We start from the raw sequence: 25,756 nt of genomic DNA on the forward strand, positions 1-25,756 counted from the left end.
GTAAAAGTGACCACATGCTTTCAGACGAGCTGCAGCTGATTGACTGTTGTGGTGAAACAAACTGTCAACACGCAGCTTGAGACTTTCAGGTAAATCAGGTTAGTAGTGAAAAAAGTCTCTAATATAGATAAATGTGTTAAAATTCAAATCAATGCACATTTTCCTACAAAGGTCTGGTCAGAGGAACGTCGTTCAGGAACACCACGAGGGCGTTTAGTTGAACCTGTTTGCTGCACCTTTTAACTGTTTCGTGAAAAGCATCACTTTAACTCTTTAATCCCAGGTTAACAGTGAAAACAAACCCACAGGAACACGTTTTATTGTTTCTGAAGTGTAAGCTTCTCTAATCTCTTCCTTCTTGTTACCAATTAATCCGATTAATCCATTCATCAGGATTGCAGCAGTAATTCCCCTCAACCCCTTACAAGTTTGCCCACACTGCTTCCAAAGTTACAGCAGCGCAAGGTCCAGTTCTTCTGTAGCCGGCTCCAGACATCCTGCGCTAATGGTCTTACTCTTCAGAATCTAAAGTTTTATTTTCCAGTTGTTCCGTAACGCTCATTACTTTTGAGGTTTGCACATTCTTCGGAGATTAACGCTCTAATTCACCTCTTAAATGGTGAAATGAAACAATGAAGCTTGTGGTTTATCTGGGATGTGCAGATTGTTTCGTTTCCCTATAATCTCCCAACTGCCTAGTGAATTTTGTTACTGAAATCTTGAAGGTCTTGATGCACAGTAATGACTCTGGCTTAGAGGTAGATAAATCCAGAACTTCTCGTTGAGGGATGGCACGGTTCCTGTATTAAATCTGTCTTTGTTGGCCGTTTTGTGTTTGTGATGCCGCCGTTATTGTGGCGGTGAGGTGCAATCAGCACGCATACAGACACCGAGCACTCCGTCTTTCTATAAATATCAAAGTGGGTCACAGGTTGCTATTACAGGAGGCTGCATGGCAGATTGTTTTTAACATTTAGGAGTCATGCGTCCTGCTGATGGATGTCTCTTAAGGATGAGCTGCTCCATATTTGATTTAGAACATCTGGTCTGTCTGTCGATTCGGGCTCAAACATCGACTGCTGAATCTGCAACTGTGGGACCGCATTAAAGTCGTTGTTACAGTGGAAACAGTTTAACGTGCTAGCTGTAAATAAGCCCCAGCTCCCATTTCAAGGCTAACCTACTTAGTGGTAGAATCTGTGGCTGATGCAGGGAAAGAAGTGCTACAAAATCTAAATGCAGTCAGAAATTCAGCTTGCAGGCTTCAGAGTATCAAAAACACAATGGTGGGGTTATTTATTATTTTTTTAAAGAGCTCCTTCACTCATATTTTTAAAATACATTTGCAGTGGCCTATAGTAGAATAAATGCTTTGTAACTCGTTCTCTGGGGGCGGGCTTCGGTGAGCTTGTTACTGCACGGTAATTCAGCCAGAGGAGAATGTAGCTTCAGATGGTTTTGGAGTCTTATTTCCTGATATTTGGACATCTCGCCTCTGATTGTTGTGGAGTTGCTAATGCTAATGGCTAGCTTGTGCTAGCCAAGGCGCTCTCTGCTGTTTCCTGGATGCTAAACCAACAAATGTGATCCCTGTCGCGAGTCAAGATGGGTGAGTCCACTAATGTTAAGTGATGGTGTGATGTAGATCTGTCAAGAATTTCAAATCCTAGTGTTTCACAGTCTATTTTCTATCAGAAACTAATGCAGGAGATAAGTGTAGGAGACTATTTTCATGTTCAGCCTGAATGAAAATCTAAGACTGACCGATCATTTTCAAAAATGATGAGTTAAAAATACTACTCAGTGAGGGACCTCTTAAAGAAATATTGAATAATTTATTTAATTTAACTGACTTTGATTGATTACTTTATTGTTAGTGAAATAAGAAGTTCTGTTGCACAGTTGCAACACTAAAGAGTATTTAACATGTTTAGCTATTGCTTTCAAACTGGTTTCAGTGGTTCTTTAGCCAGAAACCTGAGCAACTACACATCAGACAGCACTCTGTAGCCCTCTGCTGACCAGAAACTGCGCTCAACATTTTTTTGATTCAGGTAGGAACACTAGTGAGAGATCCCTACCTGCTTTAAAACAATCGATCTTTACAGTACTGGGACCTCATTTATCAAGCTTGCTTACGCACAAAACGGGCACGGAAAACTGCATAAGAAACTTTCCATGCAAACTTTGGGATTTATGAAAGAAAACTTAGCGGAAAAATGTGCACAACTTTTAAGTTGACTAAGGACCTGGCTTACACACATTTTGGACATGGAGAGCACCTGCAGTGCTGCTGCTGAGAAGGATAAAATTATGAAATCCTGCAGCATTATCACTTGTACCGCTTCGTTTTCACACAGAACAAGACCCCCCCCCCCCCCCCCCCCCCCCCCCCCCACACACACACACACACACACACACACACACACACACACACAGCCTGAAGCGCAGAATACGGAATGCTGAATGTCAGCAGGGGGGCAGATTGAGACAAAATGTACTGCGTCTGTGACAGTGTGAGCGTCCTGTCTCTGTGACCCGATTGATCATGCGCACTGGCTGTTTGGTCAAGGGAGATCTCTGTTTGGTTGACTGGTTAGGGCATGTGACTTTCACCTGGGAGTCTGGGGATCGAATCCTGATAGGACCATTTTTTAATATCCGCCACAGATCTCTCTGAAGAACTCAGCACTGGGGGCTTCAGCAATGCTGTGCCACTCCGTGGATTTTCTCTTATTTGTTTTGCAAATGCTCTTCTTTTTTTTTCTCCACCTCACCCACAAGTACCTCAATTTCTGCTTGTGAAATAGCGCTTCCTTGATCTGCGGTCGCGACCGAAATGCTGCAACAAGCCGGCTTATGTATATGCATGAGATCCACAAGGCACTTTGCATTGACCATTTATGGCAGTAAGTGGACATGTTGAGGGCGGGATGTGACTAAAAAGCAGCTGAGAACCTTTCTCGTTCGTCTCTGATTTATGAAGCGGCGATTGCGTGCAGCTGTGCATACTCCATGTTTGATAGATCACAAACCTACTTGGCGTAAGTATATTTTTTTCGCTGAGCTCAAGTACGGTTTTAGTAAGGATTCTACGCAACGTTTGATTAATGAGACCCCTGGTAGCTAATATAAAGGCTAGCAGTTAACTTTTTCAGTTTGCCAACCATCAATAAAAAGCACAAGAAGAAGAATTTAGATTTTTCTTTGTTTGCATCATGGCGGAGCTTGGAAGTAAAAGTAAGTGAGTAATGTCTCTGGAGGTGAAGCAAAGAGCTAAAACTAGAGTGAACATCAACACGAACTACACTAGTTCAAAGGAGGCTACTAAATCAGGGACTGATAGTGACCTGGCTTTGTTGTTACTGTACTAAGTCATATTTTTTGTCAAAAATGGGGGATCGTTTTAATCCTTGACTTTTTTGGTATCAATTGGATCATGTTAGCGTTGCTAGTGCAACATCATCCTGCTGTGGCTAGGTTGTTTACTACAGTTGTAATTCTGCTTTCAACCAGTAGAAGTGAGAAGTGTTACTGAAATCTTGAGGGTCTTGATGCACAGTAAGGACTCTGGCTTCGAGGTAAATGAATCCAAAACTTCTCGTTGAGGGATGGCACGGTTCCTGTATTAAATCTGGGCAGAATATCTTCCTGTTTTTTTTTTTGTCAAACCAGTGATTGAAATTATTCAGGCGTTTTGTGGATACGTTTAAATTTCTTTGCTTTATTGTAGGTATTTCTTCCAAATTGGAAGTAGAGTGGTTCAATTAATTTTATTAGAGAAACAATTTGGAGTCAACTTGTTTCTATGCTAGATCTGGTTTAAATTCTTGAAATGGTGTTGGTATCCGCTGCTGCTGCTCCTTTTTTCACTCCCTCTGTGGTATTTGGTAGGAATGTGTGTGTGAGACCAGTGAGACCTCATAACGTGTTTCCCTACAGAGGTGAAATATTTAAGTCAAACATAGACCCACATCAAGGTAGTGTCAGAGATCTGGTGTTTGGCTTTTGCTGCAGCCTTTGTGGGAAAGGGGTTTGGCTTTTGGATTCTTTAGTTTAATTTTTCCCTATCTTAGATTGAGGACTGATGTTGGATTATTGCCAGTTTACTGTCCTGTGGCATGTTTTCTTGTGCAAGCATTTCAAGTTAAAGCCTTTGGAAAACTGAACGGTAAAAGACATTGTTTGCTCAGTCATGTTTTCTGTACATGACTTAAATTGCATTTAAGGAAAATTTGCATCTGTTGTGCTCAAACAGGATGCACTACAGAAGCTGTAACTAGTTAAAAATGTTTTCTGCACAAATTCCCAGAATTCCACGACACAAGTTTCTACCCTTCACTCATGATTCATTCTCTTCTCAGACGTCACAAAGTCGGAGGAGAGGCAGAAGCTTGCAAAGGAACGCCGGGAGGAAAAGGCAAAATATCTGGGTGAGTGGAAACAAATGTGGTAGCCATGCACAATAAACCAGAAGAAGAGCTCCCCCTGGTGTTGGGGTGGGAGATGTTATTTCTTGTGTTAACACTGGGCTGCAAACACCATGCATGAGTTTCACAGACAATTAGGAAAAACTTTCCTACAATTTTCTGCATGATTCTGCAAGCTGCAAAATACCATTTAACTGTCACTAATTGTTGTTAAATTTCTGTTAAATGCAGCAACACTGAGTTGTAAAACTAACTTTTTAATTTGCAGCAGCTTTTTAAAACACACCGTTACTTTTTAAACATTTGGTTGAACACACAGCTGCTACTTATCGCCCGGCTCCACGCCTGTCGTGCACTGCTCTGCATGATTGACGTTTGCCTCTGTCTTCTCTCATGTTTTCCTCCTGCAGATGAGCTCAGCAAACTGCAAGGTAAGCCACTCACCCATGTCTACGTGGTGGTGGTGGTGATGAACCCTCTTTTTTTTTTTTAATCACTCATTTTATTGTGAACGTCTTCACTTAATCAAGTTGAGCAGTATTGCCTAGAGCTGGGTAACGCACCAAGACCTTCGTCATTACATTGTTATTGTTCAAAATGGGATAATAAAAAGTGAAGCAAGAAACCACAGGTGCTATATCTGTCCTAAAACAAAATGTAGATTTAAAAAAAAGAAATTTTTTTGTAGGATGTGTTTTTTAAACTTTTTATGTAATATTTATTTAAGCATGCACACAGTGTTGGTGACTTTTGCCCAGCCCTAAGACTATTCCATTCATTTCAGTCTGTTCTTCTCTTTTCTTCTAATGAATGTGGGTTTCTTTTATCTCTTAATGCCAAATTCATCTAATTTTTGCATTTTATCTCTACGAACATCTTCCTTTTGTTATGAGTAATCATGTCGCCAACTTATCATTTAACCATCTTTTGCAGGTGTTTGTTGATGCTCAAGCTGTAGAAAAAACTATGAAACAAACTTGAAGTCTGACCTGAATGTGAACTTTTCATTGTTCCAGCTGTAGACCACAAAGCTCTAAAAGATAAGCTGGAAGCACAAACCTCAGACCGGCTGATTGCCGTCTTTAGTGAGAAGCTGGAGGTTTTTGAGGACATGTACAGCTAGATTTAGTTTTGCTGTGAAATTGTATAAATGAATATGTTGCTAAAAAGAAAATATACAAAAAAAAAAAAACTACGATTTGTCACTGGGGATCACCGATCCAATGACGTAATTGGAAATCAGGCCCAATCATAGGATTTTAAAAGGACTGGAATTGGGTGGAACAGATTGGAATTAACCTTTTAAAACAACAAACATGACTTTCTAAATTCATCCTGAGATAGATTTTCAAAAGGAATAAAAATGGAGTTTTAATTCAAGTTCCTCTATGCCCATATTCATTCATTTGTTTGTGTCCTTTTTACTTGTTTCTTGGACAACACCTGAACGCCACTCAGTTTATGGCAGACAGGGTTCAGACACCAACATGCAGCTATTAGCAAGCAGGCTAAGGCAGAGCTAACGTGGTATTTAAAACCGAACATCAAATGGAGTGTAACAGACACCTATAATGTGTGCAAACTGGACGTTTAATGTGGTGATTCACCACCTTCAAAGCAATCTTTTGGCTTTTCCCTTCAGACGTCGCTAAAATATACAGACTCTTCTGTGTCTATTGGTCCCAGTTTGCTACTAATATTTCCTATTCACTGCAGCAACTCGGACTAAAACTTGGACAGAAAAAGTTTAGCTGAAAAGTACTGAAACGGGACTCGGTGTTAGGGATGGGTACCTTTGACATTTGAATCGATCCGGTACTAATTCCCGGTACCTACGAATCGATACCGGTACTTAACGGTACCAATTTTCGATACTTTTGAGTGTTTAAAATTTTTAATTCTCTTTTATAATTAAATATATATTTTTCTCAATATATAACCATATTTGATAAATATCAGGATAAATAACATACAACTGTTTGTATTTTAACATCGTCCTTGTAGTTTTATAAGATGATAATTAAACTGAAGCAAACATCTTTACTGTGAACTAAATTTACTGTGTATCTTCATTCCTTTTACCGTCCTTTTTCAATTGATTTTTCCTACTGGGAAGTTAGAATTTCCGAGGAGAAAGCGAACACACCATTAGCTGATAACAATGGTGGCATAGGAAGCTAACATATCAAGCTAACGTTATCTTAAACAGTTTATTTAACTGCTGGAGCAGATTAAAACGATGATGCCTCACACTTAGATCGTTGTCACTGGTTTCATCTTCATCCAATCACCCGTCGCATTTAGTAAAGTGAAGCCAAACTTAAAAGCGCGTTGATGTTCTTCTAGTCGGAAATTCGGAGTTCTGAGGAGAAAGCGAACGCACTATTGGTGAAACGGAAGCTAACAAATCAAGCTAACGTTATCTTAAACATTTTATTTACCTACCGGAGCAGATTAAGATGAGGATGTCTCACTTAGATCGTTATCGCTGGTTTCATCATCACCCAGTTACCCATCACATTTAGTGAAGTGGACCCAAGCTTTAGCGTGCGTTCTTTCTACCATGCTGCTCTGTTTACAACTCACTCGCAGCGAGCGATGACAACGCTCTTGCGCATGCGCAGCTGTCTAGGCAAGTTCTCGTTGTGAAGGACGGGTACCGAAACGAGGCACCGTTTCAAATGAAGTGAATCGGTGCTCAGTCGGTACTATGGAATTCAGTCGGTACCTTAAAAAGTACCGAATTCGGTACCCATCCCTACGGCAGATACTCAAAATCAAATGAATCAGGAGTAAAATGTGATCGGGATGTCTCTAGTTCATCTGTGGAGCTGATGACATGTTCATAGATCTCCTACGTAGGCCACCTCTCACAGTGTGGATCTGTTTTTATCTAGTAGTCATTTTACCAGCAGTAACATCTTGTGTGTGTGGTTTCTAATCCAGCTGAGTGAATCCAGATCTGTTTGACACAGATGAAACTGAGGATCAGTCTAATTGGGTGATCACTGGGGCACGCCAGATGGCGTGGGTCTTACCTAATACTCTCGTCAGACTGGCATTAAAGAGAACCTCCTGCTAAAGTCTGTGTTTACAGTATCAGCTTAAAAAGACTTCCTGGTTTTATCAAACAGTCGTGTTTCTAGTGTTTACGGTAAAGGTTGAATACTTCTACATAATCAGATCTCTAAATATGTCTCTGTCTTGTTAAAAGGGCATCATAAATTCACAAGAGAAACTCCCTTTTTGTTGCTGGATGGATGCTACAAATATTTCATGTAGCCGGGCTGGTGTTTTGAAATTGTCGGTGGCTCTAATTCTTTCATATATTAAAATATGAAGTAAGCTATAAAAATGTTGTCATATGCAAGGAGCAACATTTTAAAATGTAGTAATTTTCTAAATCAGCATTTTCATAACACTTCAAACATGATTTTTCTAAAAGCCAGTAAACCTTTTTTATGTTTCAGCTTTTAATATTTTGGCACTTGAACTCAAATAAGATCCCAAACTGATATTCAAACGGGACATTCCACTGCCTAGTGTTGATTTGTATTTATAAAACAAAATTATTTTGTCTCTGTTCTTAGCGGCCAAAAAGACCCAGTGGCTGGAGAAGGAGGAGAAGGCCCGGCAGCTGAGGGAGCAGCAGCTAGAAGAACGCCGCAGGAAGCTGGAGGAGCAGCGGATAAAGGCAGAAAAACGCCGAGCAGCTTTGGAGGAAAGGCAAAAACAGAAACTTGAGAAGAACAAAGTAGGTTTACATAAGAAAACAACCGCTTATGGTCAAAGTCGTACCTTTTATCTAATGCTTCAGTAGTTTCAACTAGAAAATTCCCACTGATAGTTTGGATGGGGCATGAAATTAGTGGTTTTTGTCAGCAGCGCAACTTTCATTTTGATGTGACCTGCAGTTTTCCCAACAAAGGAGGCGAAGCTGTCCTTTTTTTCTCCAATTTAAATTCTGTGAACTTTGTCTGAAATGTCTCAAAACTAAAACTTGATAAAAACAAACAAACAAACAAAAAAAAACTGTACGAGATGTCAAAAAGCCAAGGCAGCTTTCTTTATAGAGCACACTTACCCCGGCTTTCCACGGGAGCCGTCAGCAGCACGTTACTGCAGCAGCACGTCATAGCTGCTGATAGGAACCGCTGTGGTCAACAGAACCTTTTCCACTGGAGCCGTCAGCAGCCGTCAGCAGCACGAGTTGGCCGCGTCTCAGGAGCAGCATGTCGCGGCCTTTACGCGCCGGTTCTATTTTCTACACGTGACGCCTCTGAAACGGGTCAAGTTCGACATTTTTGGGGAAGGAAAGACAGGAAATCGGACGCGGAAATGGAGAGAAGCTCCCGAGATTTTCAGAATAAAGAATGTACTGCGTTCCGGTTGCTTTACTTTTAAAAACTGTTACTAACTGTGCGGCCCCGTGAGAAGTTATCACACAGCTAGCGGTCTCCTTTGTTTTTCAGGTCCGTATTGGCGATTATAAAACGGACAGAACATAAAACACAAACCATGTTGTCGTTTTCTCCTGCTTGTTGTTGTGTTTACTGCCGAAGTCACACGAGTGACTTCGTGCTCGGTCGGTGACAGCTGCTCCCCTGCTGCTTCGCGTCTCGTGGGAAGGGCCAAGCAGCAGCTTACGCGAGCAAGACGTGCTGCTGCAGTAACGTGCTGCTGACGGCTCCCGTGGAAACCCGGGGTTAGAGGCAATTCAGTGTGCTTTACAATTAACAGGACATGATATGAAAACACATAAAAACACAAATTAAAACACACGCAAATGGAATTACAGTTTAAAGCTAAAGGAAAAGACAAAGTTACATCAAAGATTACAGTGGAGACGACGCAGCATAAGAAACAATTCATTTAAAGGCTGATGAGTACATTAGGGTTTTTAGTTTTTATTTAAACAACATTAGAGTTGGGACAGTTCTGAGGTCAAGGGGAGGCTGATTCCATACGTGAGCAGCATAGTAACTAAAAGCATCTCCACCTTGTTTTGTTCTGACCCGAGGTTCTACCAGCTGATTGTTTCCAAGGGCTCTCAGAGCCCTATTGGGCGTATATACAGGAATGAGATCTGACATGTATTTTGGTCCCATCCCATTGAGTGATTTATATACTAGTAGTAGCACTTTGAAATCTGTTCTGTAGTCTACTGTAACCAGTGTAGAGATCTAAGAACAGTAGTGATGTGCTCCGTTCTCTTAGTTCTTGTTAAGACTCTAGCAGCAGCATTCTGAACAAGCTGCAGTTGCTTCACAACTTTTTGGGAAAGACCAGTTAGGAGACCATTGCAGTAATCCAGTCGACTAGAAATAAAAGCATGAATAAGTTTCTCTGAGTCTGGTCTGGACATGAGACCTCTGACTCTTGGTATTTGATGAAGGTGATAAAACGCTGATTTAGTTTTAGCCTTAATGTGTCCAGAGAAGCTCAGGTCTGAGTCAATAATAACACCAAGATTTCTAACCTGGGTTTTTGTCTTTATTCCCCTGGAGTCTAGCTGACCAATAACATCTATTCTATCCCTCTTGTTGCCAAAGACAATAACTTCAGTCTCGTCTTTGTTTAGTTGAAGGAAGTTTGCCTTGAAAAACCTTCTTTATTATGTTATAACCCCCTCAATTGTGACTTATTTAAACTGAATGACATCTCTAGGCCAAATGGCTTTTATACATTACGCCCTCAAAGACTAAGGCCTAGTCCACACGTAGCCGGGTTTCTTTAAAAACGAATATCCGCCCCTCCAAAAACTTGCATCCACACCACCTCGTTTTAAAAAAAACTGTCCACACGTACCCGGATAAATACGTTGTTAAGGACATGCCAGACCTGTAGGCGGCAGTACTTCCCCCGTTCTTAACCTCGTTCTTCGTCTGTGGTCTTCCGCAAGGAGCAGTAATTCCGCTTGCAAAAACAAACAAGCAAAAAGCGCTTGGACAATTGATAAAGCGAGCGCAGCTCTGAGGGCATCCATGCTGTCGGCTAGTGTAAACACAGGTCACACACGTGATGTCAGCATTTTTTTGTCGTGGAAAGTGACGTTGCGGACCTTAAAACTCCGGTTTTGTCCGTCCACACGCATACACCCAAAACGGAGAAAACGCAGATCTTCACTTTGGCCGGAGTTTTTAAAAAGATACGTTTTCGTGTGAAAAAACTCAGTTTTTGTGTGGATGACAGGCCAAAACATAGAAAAATATCTACGTTTTGGCAGATCCCCGGCTACGTGTGGACAGGGCCTAAAAGGGTCATAAAAAATCCATTCAATTTCTCCATGTTTTCCAATGAGAAAGCTCACTTTTGTAGTTTTTTTTTTGATAACACCTCCATGGTAACTAGAAGCGCTAAGAAAAGTAATACCACACTTCCCACGACTGAGCCAGTCGTTTTGATGTCACATGTGGCTACACGCCTCCGTTAATGTATGCAGAAGAATGGTAAAGCTATAAAAAGACTGTTTTCTCTGGTGAAGTAAAATAGAGGCTGAAAGTACTTTCTTCCCTTGTATTTCATAGGCAGGCTCCCTAATAATCCCCCATCTTTACTGCGATGAACTGGGCCAGCTGCAGATGGAGGGATTTGGTTTTACTCGGGGACACTTGAGCCACTTTATTCCATCGTATTCAAATAAATGGCATCCTCCATATTCCTGCGTATTGGCTGCAGAATCTGTAAAAGATCTGTTCGTGTGCTTGGCAGGAGCGCTACGAGGCAGCCATACACAGGTCAACTAAGAAAACGTGGGCAGAAATCCGGCAGCAGAGATCATCACTGGCCGGTGCGCTAAACCACAGCTCCAGCCAGAAAGGTGAGTCATGTTGTCTTTAACCGGATAAAGATCATCACAAAAGTACTTTTACAGGTTTTGTGTGGTATTTAATTCTCTTCACTGGCTCGTCGTGTATGTAATGCATCTATTATTGTATTTAAAAAAAACTAAAAGCTACTTGAAAAGCAGAAATGTTTCCAAATGCAAAACTGCAAGGAGTATTTTTGAGTTTTGTCTCATTACAAATTAGAAAAGCACAGCTGCCTAAAGTGATCATCTTGTACTTCTAAATTATTTCAGTTTTTGCTGCTTAAATCAGCCGGTTGTTTGGCTCAGCTTATAATATTTTACATTGAACATTCCTTCAGGGCTTTTCTGCCTCTCTGGACTAAACTAATGACGAGGTGAAAACGTGTTTAGAGGTTTTTATTGGTCACATCCGCTTGGAACAAAGCTTTATTCTTCTTTGCTTTAATAAACGTTATTCTGAGCCCATCGATCTAAAACGTCTGTGCCACGTTTGTAATTGGGTTAAAATTAGGGATGTCCCGATCCCATCACATGCTAGGAAATCGGCCCAGATCACGTGGCTTCAGACTCGACCTGGACTCGGGCTTTACTTCCCGATCCAAGCCCCGATCCGGACTCGGATACTGGGCTCAAATTACAGGAGAGCAACTTGGTTCTCCTTAAAGGTCGTCAGGCTCCCCTGATGTCCTTAACTTACACACCCAGAAGGAGCACAACAAAGATCCAGTTTCTACCTATTTTATATTATTTATATGGACTCAGTGTAGCGGGGATTCTTTTGAGCAGTGCAGCAGGCAGACCGCTGATTATTCATGAACTCCAGCTGCGTTCTGCACACGGCCACAGTAACATTTTCTAAGTTTCGAAGTGACGTCACCAAAAAATGTATAATTAACACACAGTCATTCGTGTCCGTTCATTTTCTCTCTGGTAAGTTCTGTCTGTATTTGAGCATGACGTGTGAATGCGCTCCGCTTTTTTTGCGGTCAATAGATTAATTTGATCTGCTGGTTAAAAAGTTACTTGTGAGGTGAATACGAAGGAAGCAGGCAGGAGTGTTTCTGGAGGACTGGGAGATGCAGGAAGATCAGAGACAGACAGGACAGGAAGATCGGAAAATAAAAACCAAGAAAACAAAAGTTCTTAAAAAAATAAAATCTAGGTAGATTTATCTCACTAAATGTTTATACCTGTATAAAACAATAATTTATCAGCATGTAGTATTTATATAGTTGTTACAATTCAGATCATCTTCAAAACTCCGTCCCAGGGACGTATCTAAGCCTTTTGGGGGCCGAGGCAAGATAGACCCCTGCCAGGTATTTTAGGTTGAAGTGCTATCTGTTTTTATATTAGACTTTTTATATTTGCAATCAAGTCCAAAAGTGAAGAATTTATGTTATTTATTACTTGATTGTTCAAGCTACCTCACAGAAGTGATCTGTTGTTAAAAATTAAAATAAAAAGGTAATTAAATAAAAAGTAAGGAACATTGTGGAACTGTTTCTTCCTTTTCTTTCTTTGTTTTTACGTATCGAAAGAATCGGATCGTATGGAGCTAGGATTGGGACTATATTAGGGCTGCAGCTATCGAATATTTTTGTAATCGAGTACTCTATCGAATATGTTTTTCGATTAATCGAGTACTCTAATAAATTACCCTTTTGTGTTTGTAAACCATTATATCATATATTGATGAGCCAAGATGGCGCCGAGTATGGCTGCCTCGTCGCGAGCTCCACCAAGTTCCAACATTACACGCTCCATACTGTACATTAATGCCACTGTTTTGCACATACCAACCTCTGTACATTTTATATCTCTTATCTTATTGTTTACTTTATTCATTTGTATACTTAGATTAGCCATTTTTACATTTTACTTGTTTTTACATTACTGTATTTTTGCACAACTCTGTTGCTGTGAAGCTCGCACACAAGAATTTCACTCGCATGTACTGTACCAGTGTACCTGCACATGTGACGTGACAATAAAAGTGATTTGATATCAAATAGCATGTTATAATTATGAAATACCTCTTAAAATGAGCAAGCAATTGCCAGTTATTCTTCAAGTTTTATTCAAAATTAGTTTGCATAACTTCAGCACTTCAACTTTACTTCACAGTAAACAAATGCCTGTGCAAAAAATAAGTAAACAACCTGAGCCGATTTTCCCCTCGTGTGAGAATCTGCTAGCCTGCAAGCCAGACAAAAACTAGGAGGATAACGCTGCGAGCGGCTGCGGCCCAAACAGAACCAGAACCGCTCACGGCGCAAACAGCTCGCCGGCTGTTTCCCTATTAACACACGTCCGTTTTAATTTCTACACTTTTTTTTCTCACACTAACAAGGATTGCCAAAAGCATGTTTGCTGTGGTTTTGTCAAATTATACTGATCACAAAACATTTATTTACTTTCTTTCGTTTTCCTCCGCCACTCATAAATACCCGTGTCCTCCTGCAGAAACCCAGAGGGACAACAGACATCAATAACACAATAGAAAGTCCGACATATTGTGTAAAAACTGCTATTTTTAGCACATTTTAAGTCCGACGTGTTGCTACCAGATGTACGGTGTGAGCAGAAACTGAGTGCTACAAACGAAAAAGTTGCAGTGTCCGCAGAATATATAGCATTATCTTGTAGAGGCTCTGAGTCCGCTTGCAGAAGTGACATTTACAGGTGCTGCAGCACGGACGATGTGGTGGTGTGGTAGGCTAAATCCATTTTACAGTATTTATACTGGACTACGTTTTCCGTCTTACGACGTGAAAGATGGTCCCACAACTTTGACTTTTTCTGTCTTTTTCGCACTCCACCGGGGTCCACGTTGTTAAGAGAAAGTTAAGTTATATTCGCTACTCGCGTGTGCATTCAGTCCAGTGGGCATGTGCGTCACTTATTTCGGTCCGGGTGAAACATGACCCCGGGCGATTGCAAAGCCACGAATTAATTAAATATGAATTAAACGAATCATCGAGGCAGAGAATTTGACTCGAGGATTTTTTGTACTCGAACTATTCGAGGTACTCGAGGAATCGTTTCAGCTCTAGACTATATTCAGCGTAACTTGTACCAAGTTTTGTAATTTCGAACATGTTTCATCACATGTAACTTTGGATTCGTAACTTGTAACTTTAGTTTTCTAACTTGTAATTCTCAATTTGTACTTGTATTTCTTGTTTTGTAACAGGAACATTGTATTTTGTACAACTATTTTTTATTTTGTAACTGTTCCACCCAAGTTCCTCCCACTGACGCTAGAATCGAGACAAAAAGATCCGTAACTGTGGATTTGAGGTTTGTACCTGTAGAATGAAATGTGTGTTTTGAGAGTTTTGATTTCAAACTTGTACCTTGATTTTTTTCAATTTGGAAGTCTGCTAGTTACAAAACGAAAGTTTCATGTTTCTGAATGAATGTTTGATGTTACAAAATGAGTAGTAAATGTACAAAATAAGTTTGATTTTACAAAATAAAAAATACATGTACAAAATGAAAATTTCCTGTTACAAAACAAGAAATACAAGTACAAATTGAGAATTACAAGTTACGAATCCAAAGTTACATGTGATGAAACATGTTCGAAATTACAAAACTTGGTACAAGTTACGCTGAATATAGTCCCAATCCTAGCTCCATAGGATCGGGACTCGGTATCAGCAGATTCTCAAAATCAAATGACTCTGACTCGAGGGAAAAAAAAACCTGAACGGGTCATCCCTAGTTAAAATGATATTGAGCCGTCTGAGGGTTGCATTTGTAGCAAATCCTCCCAAGTTCAAGCTTAAGGGGCTCAACACACGGGAGGCGACAAACGACCGCGATCAGCGAAATACGTCGCTGTCGCTTTTATTACCTGACACATGGGAGGCGACCCGCGGCAAAGCAGTCTACGCGTTCTGTTCCATGGCGAAATCGAAACTTCTGTTTTGTTTTGATTGGCTGTGTCAGGTTGGAGGGAATTAAGGTTATTTAAGAGTTAATAAAGTGGTAGATATGATGTTTTGCAAGGTGCTGCTAGAGTTATGTGAAATCTTACTTCTGATTTTACTATAAAACATAATAATAATAATCAACTTCTCCTTCATGTTTGCTCGGAGATGTACGGAGCATCCTGTCCGCTCATTGGTCAGTGAATGAAACCTCCGTTGAATGGTCCTCGTTTGAGCGACAGCGATGAAAAGTAGAAAATATTTCAACTTTCTGGGATCACGTCGCTGGGTCGCCTTTGCACGACACGTGCACAAGCGCAAAATTTCACACGCACGTTTTTTGTGTTTCGCTTAGTAGGAGGGAGACCCGCTATTATCGCTTTGTCGCTCATGTCTCATTGAATATGAATGGAGGAGAGGTGATGTCGCCTCCCGTGTGTCGAGCCCATGAATCTGAACTTTCCTCTTGTAAAGGGTTAATTTTACATCTATTTAATGAACCATAAGACATGAGATTCCATAATAAATATGAAATCAATCTTATGGATCTTTGGGTACTTTAAACCAGAAGATTGGAACTTTTTATTGCAGGGATTATGTAACACTTCATATTAACTCAGAGACAAAAGAAAGAGAGTCAAGTTTTAAAAGTTTAAAGATTTATTACTAAACACACTAACTAAACTAGAATAACTTTAAACACTAAATGTATGGTGTAACTAAGGTGAACTGAGACGGAGAATGGTGTAGTGTGGAATGTTGTTCAGAACCAGCAAATACGGAGAAACGATTAGTTCTGATGGGAGTGAAGGTGATGTCTTCGCGCTAAGCTTTGATTTGGAGATTCATAAACACATAAGACGCCATTTTGTCGGTCTACATACCCTTGGCGGAAGTCCCCGTCTAGATCAAGAGGTGTCGAGGTCCAGCTTGGACCTTTCTGGAGCCGAAGCCTGTAGAACAGCCGCGGCCGCCGACCAGTCCAGTCTTGAGATACTTCCGGGTCACGACAGTTTTGTTGGCATCTAGCAAGACTCAAAAGGGGTCGTGATGGTTCAGCTTTTATTCTGAAAGGAACCGCTGCAGCAGTTGGAACAGCAACAGATTTTATCCAGCTTGTCGTTGGTTCTTTCGGCTGAAGAGGAAAGTTACGGATTGGCCACTCCGACAACTTCTCTAGAACGCTTGAACTGGCGTTAAAGACGACGTGGGTATAGTTTTATAATTCGGATGTTTCGGTTTATGGTCGAATGAAAAGATGACAGATTTACCAAGCATCACCAAAACCACGCCTCCGTCAGATCTGGCAGATTCTGATTGGATCAGTAAAAGCAATGTGTGATGTGGCTTAATCTTATGTGTGATCAGTCTCTAGTGGAAACATTTAAAGTTATATTATTAATTATATTCTGCAGAATTATAATATCAAGTAATTAATATTTTCATTTCACAAATTGGTTCACATTTTATTATTGATTAACACTTTGTTTGATTAGCTTTGTTAAAAATAGAGTTCTTTGATTTATTAAAAGAAAGAGTCCTTTGTCTTCATTCTTCTCTTGCCCTGGAAAGGAAAACAGTCTTATCTTACAGTCATATCTCATGCAGATTACTTCTTGCTGAGGAGAGGGGGAAAATGACTTTTAGGTGGAAAACAGTCTTTTCATTCCGTTACACTCTACTCCATTATGCACCATGTGATCATCTCTACCAGGAAGGTTATTGACCACGTCGCTCCTTCAGCAGACGGCTGTTCCTGCCAATGAAAGCTTTTTAGTAAAAATATAAATATGGTGCAGGAAAGTTGTTGGGAGACGTGGATTTTAGTTTAGAAAATGCTTTTATTCTGTTCTTCAGGTTTGTGTCAAAGGACCATCTAGTGTCATCATCTGGATTTTAGTACCAAACTAGAGACTTTTATGCGCCGTCTCATTCATTAAAGGGCTTTATTGTACATAGATTCCTGCCAGAAGGAGAATAATACATTGATTTACATCTATTTGAGGATAAATGTGCAGCCATTACAAATGAATGGACGGAAGAATAAAAAATGTATCCTGTTAGCCAGTTTCTGTAGCCAATGAAATGGGTTTGTTTTGTCTTTTAATACACCTCTCTCCCTTCTTTGGATGTTAACATAGTTTTAAAGCGTTTGTGTTTGTCTTCTCCACTTCATGACTGGCATATCACTATTTTAATGGCTTGTTCTATACCACTTAGTGTTTTTGAACACTTACAGCATTACCTAATAAAGTTGTTGATCAAGTTTACCTTAATAAGCCACTACAAAGAATTGTTGCATTAACCCTTTATTGAGCATGTTTTAAAGGTGCAATAAGTGAGAATTTTACTGTGAAATAACAGTCTGCCTCAATCATGATGGACAGAAGATTAATTGAAACAGATTTCCTTGTCAGCTGGCTGGGGTGTTGTTAGTTTTTCTCCTTTAAAAAAAAGCTAAAATGGAACGTAGTTGTTGTTTACAGTCTGTCCCGCCTCCATACTTCCTGGTTCCAGAGCCAATTTTATTTGAGCCTGCACGGCAGACACTGCTGCACCAGCATTCGTAATTCAGCGCTGGCTGACAAAAAGCCACAGCCTTTTGGAATAAAGTGGAAGCCAGTAAAAGGAGCGACCCAGAAGTTATTTCTTGCACCCCTAAGAAGCAACTGTATCCTTTTGTTTTATTCTGATATTGGGTAAAGAAGACTAGAGGCTAACATTGAGCTAACAATGCTAATGATGAATTAAAAGCAAATAATTGGCTCTAAAAATATCTCAAGCTACATTTTCAATTACCAACAACTTGATATTGCAGTGAAATGTCTGTGTCAAGTGAACGTTGAGTCAAATGTAGCGTTTTACTTCCTTTAATAAGTCGTTCAGAATTATAACAGCAAGCTAACAGCAAGACGATAAAAAAACAACACTTCCTGTAATGTCGGAGACAAACTACCGCAATGAGTGTAGTGGATAACTCGATATTATTCACTTATCAGCTCACTGTGTATGACTCGTCCTCACTTGCCATGTACCATGTAGCAGTTGCTCAGAGCGGACTCGATTGTTTAGAAACAGGGACTTCACTCAACTTTTAGTTTTAGTTGGCTGTCCAAACCAGATAATTGACAAAAGGGAAACAAGTAAAAAAAAAAAGTCAAAACGAAGCAAAATAGTACAATTTTAACAAGTGAAGAAATGCTAAAACCAACTAGAAATTTGTAAATTGCCCTTAAATAACATTCAAGAGTCAAACCTTTACATTGTCAGGATTCTCAGTGGGTGCCTTTCAGAGGGTTAAATGCGTTTTGAAGCTAAACAGATTTTTAACTGTGGAATTCAGTGGAAACGTGGCACCATTACATTAGCCTCGATGCCACGTATCACCGCTGCTGCCTCTGAACTGAGGCGTTCCCTTCATCTGGATGTAAGTCACGCGTTCTTCCTCTCAGCCATGTGACCTGTGTGAACCCCTATGTGGCGCTCTCTTGGCTCTTCAGGCAGATGCTCAGTTTCAGCGGTCAACCTGCCCAAACACGTGGACTCAGTCATAAACAAGCGACTCTCCAAGTCCTCGGCCACACTCTGGAACTCCCCCAGCAGAAGTAAGATCCCATCAGGAGCTCCACCGCTCCCGTTTTAATGTGTCCATCATTCAGCCACCGCCAACACCTCCAAGCCACTTCCATCATTTTGTTTTTCAGTTCCCCTTTTGTTCCCTTGTCTGAGTCTCCTGTGTTTGGTGGCTGACAGATGACCCATTTCCATCCTTCTGAAGTTTTTTTTAATCTTTTTTTCTGTCCAAATTTTGAGTTGGGATTGTGTTTGAATTCCCTGCATGTTGATGTCACAGGAGGCTCTTTTTACTGTCCTTTGGTTGATTCATTGTGTGGTGATTGACATTTATCTCCTGGTGTTTTTGCACAGTCATGCTGGTCCGTCTGTGTTCTGTCTCATCACATCATGATGAAAGCACATCTTAAAGGGATAAAGGTCACCCAGATCAGTGTGCACCTCTGCAAAAAAAAAAAAAGACATTTTTGAGGGAACTTGATACGTTTTGTGGGTGATTTTCTTTTCTTCATTTTTTAATGTTACTTAAACATTCTCTGAAAAGGTGCTCTTTTGTTATGTTCTGGAAGAGAAATGTGGTTATTGTTGTTCTCTCTCTCTCTCTCTATCCCAACACAACAGCTTCCCAAAATGATACGCTCAGTTCTGCAGACATAAATCGTTTTATGACCCAGTTTGGAAAATTTTTAAACTTTCAGGTCTTTGTGACTTTCAGACGTTAGTGACTTTTATTCTTGTTGCAAGTCCTTTTATTCACATGCTCTGTTGCGTTGGGTGACCAGTGAGAAATGCGGTCTAAAACTCATTTAAGATGAAAAAATGGGTGTTTTTGTCCGCGTGCAGCCCGCAGCCTTGCTCTGACTCCGTGGGAGAGCAGCATCGTCGACCGGCTGATGACACCAACGTTGTCTTTCCTGGCCAGAAGCCGAAGTGCTGCTAGCATCCTCAGCAACGGCAAAGATGGTCGTAAGTTGACTGTAACCTTAAAACGAATGCTGCACACTGAACGAGACGCACACAGAAATGTTTTCCAGCTTTAAATGTTTGACTCTGCTGTACAGACTCTGCTCTCTGTCCTCGTTCGGCTTCAGCCAGCCCCCTCACCCTGTGTGCCCACCAGCCCCACCACCGCTGCTCCGACCGCTGGAGGGTGACGTCCAGCACGCCGGACATCACTCAGCGCAGACGCAGCTCCGCACCCGTACGTCTACCAGGCTTTTAATGTGAAAAGTAGCAAACATTATGATCGTCCAGGGTTAATGGAGGGCAACAGCGAGACTAATAAGTGGACTCATTGGACACTTATTGTTTTTTTTTCTTTATTATAATTAGAAATATTTATTTTCAGATGGATAAAAATAAGAAGGAAAAGAAAGACAAAGAGCGGGAAAACGAGAAGGAGAAAAGTGCCATGACTAAAGAGAAGGTGCTGAAGAAGAGACAGTCTCTGCCCAGCATGAGACACCGACCTGATCCAAGGTAAAAAAGAAAAAATAAATAAACATTTGGGGCGACGGTGGCACAGGAGTTAAGTGCTCGCCTCGCAATCGGAAGGTTGCAGGTTCGAGACCCGCTCAGTCTGTCGCTGTCGTTGTGTCTTTGGGCAAGACACTTAACCCACGTTGCCTGCTGGTGGTGGTCGGAGGGACCGGTGGCGCCAGTGCTCGGCAGCCTCGCCTCTGTCAGTGCGCCCCAGGGCAGCTGTGGCTACATTGTAGCTCATCCCCACCAGTGTGTGACTGTGTGTGTGAATGGGTGAATGACTGATTGTGTTGTAAAGCGCCTTGGGGGGTTCCAGGACTCTAGAAGGCGCTATATCAAATACAGGCCATTTACCATTTACCATTTCTTCCTTCTCTGCTTTAAATACTGAGAAAAACACCCAACAGTTTCTAAAGTGACACGATTTTATATCACTATCACTGTTTTCTCTCGTTCTTTTCGCTCCTTCCAGTCTTTTATCGAGACAACGGCGGGCTTCTCCGGCCACGCCCAAAGGAAGAACCACCTCTCCCAGTCCTGCCGCCTCCCCCAAACCGCCATCAACCCGCGGGAGCCCGTCAACTCCTAAGGCCCGACCCAAAAGAGCCAGGACTCCAGCTAGGATAGACCCCCGGACCGCCTCCCCCGCACCCCTCGAGAGAGTGAAGGAGCCTCGAAGGCCCGCCACCCCAGAGGAGAGAAAGAGTGAGTCTGCAAAAGAGTAGCGTTAAAATAAAACAAATTATCTGCCTTTTATAGGATCCAATAGATATTTTTTCTAATGTAGGAGCTTTTTTTTTGTATTTGTGTGGTTCTAATTATATTTTTGGTTAATTCTTTGTACATTTTTTTAAACTATAAGATCTGAAACATCTGGATGTAGTGCTGCTTCCTCCTGGGAGTTTAGTCACTGTATTTTTGTCCTACTTTGTCAGACTGATGTCTCTTCCTGTCTAAACAGCTTTATGGAGCAGATGGAAAATGAGTCTGGTCCTCTGAAAAATCTGCATTTATTTCGAGAAGCAGTGAGGAGCGATTACCGTATTTTCCGGAGTATAAGTCGCACCAGCCATAAAATGTATAATGAAGAAGAAAAAACATATATAAGTCGCATTTTGGGGGGAAATTTTATTATTTTTCTTACTAAATCTGAGACCAAGCGTTTCACATTGCAAGACAAGTACCGGTAACAATAACAGAATAAACAACCAGGGCGCAGCAGCGCGCCACAGGCTGCAGCAGAGGATGGTGGTGTTTCAAACCCTCCCAGCGGGCGGGGAGAGCGCCCGCAGCACCCCGACACAAGCTGCAGCAGCGGGGCAAAGGAGCTGAAACCTGGACCGGAGCCGGCCCGCAGCAGCGCACAACGGTCTCCAGCAGGTGATGGCGGGGTAGGGGAGCTCATTCTTGGTCCGAAGCGGCCCACAGCAGTGCGTCACAGGCTGCAGCATGTGATGGCGGTGTTTGAAACCCTCCCAGTGGGACAGGTGAGCTCATTCCTGGGTCAGAGCCGGCCCGCAGCAGCGCGCCACAGGCTGTAGCAGGTGATGGCGGGACAGTGGAGCTAAAACCTGGGCCGGCTTCAGTGCGCAACGGCGCGCAACAGGCTCCAGCAGGTGATGGCTGTGCGTTTTTTTTCCCCAGCGGGGCAGGGGAGCTCATTCCTGGTCCGTAGCCGGCCCGCAGCAGCGCGGTATAGCCTACACAATTTGGTATATAAGTCGCAGGACCGGCCAGACTATGAAAAAAAAAGTGCGACTTATAGTCCAGAAAACATGGTACCATCTGGTTTAATCAGAAAAGCTCGCTGAGCCACATGTGGTGTTGTGGCTTCTTCTCTTTTCTCACAGAGAAATCAGAAGGGAAGCTAATTAGCTTCAATTGTGGAGTTACTGAATTCCCAGGCTATTTTTTTTAGAAAAAAGGTTGAATGAAATATTTTAAAATGAAAATAAATGCAATTACTTATACATAAAGCTCCATATGTATCGTTAAAATGATTTCCCCTCTGTCTCAGGTTCTCCTGCACCTCCAGCCATTGCAGTTTCCTCCGCTGCTCCAGTCTCCAGCGTTCCAGTCCCAGCCAATGCCGCTCCGTCTCTGTCCGAGCCTGTGCTGTCCACTCCGACCGCCCGTGCAGCGTCTCCGTCACCTTCTCCATCAGCCAAACCCATGGCCGGTACCAACGACCCGGAGGAGGCTGCTCGCATACTGGCAGAGAAACGCAGACAGGCCAGGGAGCAGAGGGAGAGGGAGGAGCAGGAGCGCCGCGAACAAGAGGAGAAGGAGAGGTCGGTTCAGCATGCTGTGGAAGCAACTTGTTCTCACCAAAAATCCTCATCTACAGTCTGGAAACTGATCAGATCCTCTTTGATCCGATCCGGTTTAGGATTCTGAGAGAGGAGCGAATAGCGAGGGAGGCAGAGGAGAGGCGGCGCAGGGAGGAGGAGGCCCGAATCATGGCCGAGGAGCAGAAGAAGAGAGACGAAGAGCAGCGGCTTCAGGAGGAGAGGGAGGCTCAGGAGAGAGCCAAAGCTGAACAGGAGGAAAGTCTTCGTCTGCAGAAGCAGGTAACTTCAATAAATCCGTCAACGCAGGAGGAGTTTCACTTCAGTGAAAAAATCCATCCACAATTATTCACTCACAGTTCAGTCAGTCAGTCAGACAGGAAGTGGTCTGCAGAAGTGCTGCAAGCTGGGTCCATCATGAGTTTTAATGCTCTACCGCCCCCTAGTGGTCTTTCATAGAATTGGTGTTTGTGGTTAAACATGATCCAGCAGAATTCTGCTGTTTCCATCAGAAGTCCTCATGACGAGGTGAAAGACAAAAATAGACCTTTTTGGTTCCCAGGTACAGGAAAACCGCCCGTTTGAGGCTATAAACAATAATGGACGACAGCAACCACACCCTTGTTACGTAATAAATAAATAAATAAATGAATGCATGTTGTTTTGGCTGCAGCTTTTTTCCCTCCGTCTGCCTGCTCTCAAGTTGTGGTTGGACTCTCGCCCATGTGCGTTTTTCAGAAAGAAGAAGCGGAGGCTAAAGCCCGGGAGGAGGCGGAGAAGCAGCGCCTGGAGAGGGAGAAACACTTCCAGAAGGAGGAGCAGGAGAGACTGGAGAGGAAAAAGGTAGAACCCATACATCTGTTCTACCCATCAGCGTTCCTTCAGCTGGGTTCTAAAAACACTCGTTAAAAACATAAAAGGAGATTTGTGGGTTTTAACAAACAAGATCAATAAATGCAAAGATTTCTGGGAAAGCAACAAAAAGCATTCATTTTATGTGCATTTCCTCTTTCTCTTTAAAACATATTATATAATTAAATTAAATGTCATGTAATATAAATTAGCTAAAATGGTGATGACACAAAAAAGGGAAAAATAAACCACAAATGACTTCATATGGAAAACAACTAAAGCTCCTAGAAAACCTCACTAACAACACTTTAAACAACTGTTTGTACTTTTCTGACATATTTATTGTTTTTTTTTTAAACCCAAACCTAATCGGTTATTGCACCTCAAAGACAACAAATCCCATCTTTGTTCTGACCCCGTCGTCTCTGAGTGGTTAGAGTTGGAGTTTTACTCTCGGCTACATTTCCTCTGCAGTTCGTCTCTGACACAACAAAACCCGTCCCCGAGACCAAGATGAGTGACACTTTTGGCTTATCCTGGATGGAGCGTCTGCACATCATGATTTAATGGGTCTCGGTGTGTGTGTGTGTGTGTGTGTGTGTGTGTGTGTTTGACTATTTTTAAATGCTAATGCTGGCAAGCTAGCTGCTACCGTCTGATCTGAATGGATTTGTGAACACGTTTTATGATACTTGTGGGACGGCATTTGTAACTCTAATGTATTTTTATCAATAGAATGTACTAAATGTAAATAAGCCCAGTTATTAATATGTTAATGTGCTAAAATCATTGGACATGTGACAGAATTACAGCCAGAACTTTTAATTTTGAGTAACTGGTAACTTTCCTGAATAGTTTCCGTTTTAATTGTCACTTTAGAGCAAATATATATAAAGAGTTTTGCTCCCTGAATCCATCAAAAGTAAAAGTTGCAGCTGGATTTAATTCTTCCAGCTTTCCTTCACTGGGATGTGAGTCATTCTTCCACCGTTGTTGGCTCCGATCTCTGTATGCCAGCGAAGCCTCTGGTTTTTCCCTCACCATGTGTGAAAGGATCGGATCTTCTTGTGCCAGGCCTGGCTCCTCCGGCAACGACGCAGGAATTGGCCAGCCAGAACGTTATGTTCCCTACCACAAAGATCCTCTGCTTCAGACACTCTGACTTTATGAAGCTCACAGGTGGTTTGAAGTATCTCGAGGGTTCGACCGGGCAACCTGTCGAACAAACAGAAAGTCCTGCGGAGTGGAAGCACGTTTTACTGCTAAACTAGATACCAAAGTCCTGAGTGCGATCCCTGCATGAATTAAACTTGGATGTAAAAATGCTTCTCTTTTTATGAGTGGCAGCTGCAGTCCTGGTCTCACCGAGTCATCAGATGATGGCCGGATCTTGTGACAAACGTCAGGGCATAAATGAGCCAGTAGAGCGGTCTATAGCATGGCTGCTCTGCTCTACTCTGCTCTACTCAGCTGCAAAACTCACTGAAACTCACTACCTACAATCCATCATCAATAGTTTCTGATCAATGCGCTTGGCAAAAAGAATAAATTACCATTACATTATAACAGTACAAAGTTAAAATATCACGTATGTATTTAAAAAAAACATATTTTCTGAAAATGGGAAAACTTTGGATAATAGCTTTAAGTTAGTCCAGGGGTGCCCAATCCTGGTCCTGGAGGGCCGTTATCCAGCACGTTTTAGTGGTTTCTCTGCTCCAACACACCTGATTCAGTGGTTGAATCACCTGTGCAGCAGCTCACCAGGCTCTACAGAACCTGTTAATACCCTGCTAATTATAATCAGGTGTGCCGAAGCAGGTTAAAACTAAGGCCCTGTCCACACGTAGCCGGGGATCTGCCAAAACGTAGATATTTTTCTATGTTTTGGCCTGTCATCCACACGAAAACGGGAGTTTTTTCACACGAAAACGGATCTTTTTAAAAACCCCGGCCAAAGTGAAGATCTCCGTTTTGGGTGTCTGCGTGTGAACAGACAAAACCGGAGTTTTAAGGTCCGCAACGTCACTTTCCGCGACAAAAAAATGCTGACATCACGTGTGCGACCTGTGTTTACACTAGCCGACAGCATGGATGCCCTCAGAGCTGCGCTCACTTTAGCAATTGTCCAAGCGCTTTTTGCTTGTTTGTTTTTGTAAGCAGAATTACTGCTCCTTGCGGAAGACCACAAACGAAGGACGAGGTTGAGAACGGGGGAAGTACTGCCGCCTACATATTTATCCGGGTACGTGTGGACAGAGTTTTTTTTTTAAACGAGGTGGTGTGGATTCAAGTTTTTGGAGGGGCGGATATTCGTTTTTTTAAAAACCTGGCTACGTGTGGACTAGGCCTAAATGTGCTGGATACTGGCTCTCCAGGGAA

At 42.0% G+C, this 25,756-nt stretch overlaps 1 protein-coding gene across 7 annotated transcripts in view; it reads left to right on the forward strand.

The window, feature by feature from the left end:
• map7d1a (MAP7 domain containing 1a) overlaps nt 1-25,756 on the forward strand; it is a 60,973-nt gene that overhangs the window by 26,213 nt on the left and 9,004 nt on the right. For 2 of the 7 annotated variants that reach the window (XM_015950069.3, XM_015950070.3), the window contains exons 3-14: nt 4,365-4,433; nt 4,841-4,861; nt 8,021-8,184; nt 11,142-11,250; nt 18,680-18,784; nt 19,596-19,718; nt 19,814-19,953; nt 20,101-20,231; nt 20,707-20,939; nt 22,252-22,525; nt 22,624-22,804; nt 23,261-23,365. In XM_015950069.3, coding sequence (XP_015805555.3) covers nt 4,365-4,433; nt 4,841-4,861; nt 8,021-8,184; nt 11,142-11,250; nt 18,680-18,784; nt 19,596-19,718; nt 19,814-19,953; nt 20,101-20,231; nt 20,707-20,939; nt 22,252-22,525; nt 22,624-22,804; nt 23,261-23,365 — 1,655 coding nt within the window. The remainder of the gene's footprint in view (nt 1-4,364; nt 4,434-4,840; nt 4,862-8,020; nt 8,185-11,141; nt 11,251-18,679; nt 18,785-19,595; nt 19,719-19,813; nt 19,954-20,100; nt 20,232-20,706; nt 20,940-22,251; nt 22,526-22,623; nt 22,805-23,260; nt 23,366-25,756) is intronic. The other 5 variants (XM_015950072.3, XM_015950073.3, XM_054741001.2 and 2 more) reach the window with 5 other exon arrangements.

This window comes from Nothobranchius furzeri, chromosome 5 (assembly GCF_043380555.1).
Source record: "Nothobranchius furzeri strain GRZ-AD chromosome 5, NfurGRZ-RIMD1, whole genome shotgun sequence".
NCBI lineage: Eukaryota > Metazoa > Chordata > Actinopteri > Cyprinodontiformes > Nothobranchiidae > Nothobranchius > Nothobranchius furzeri.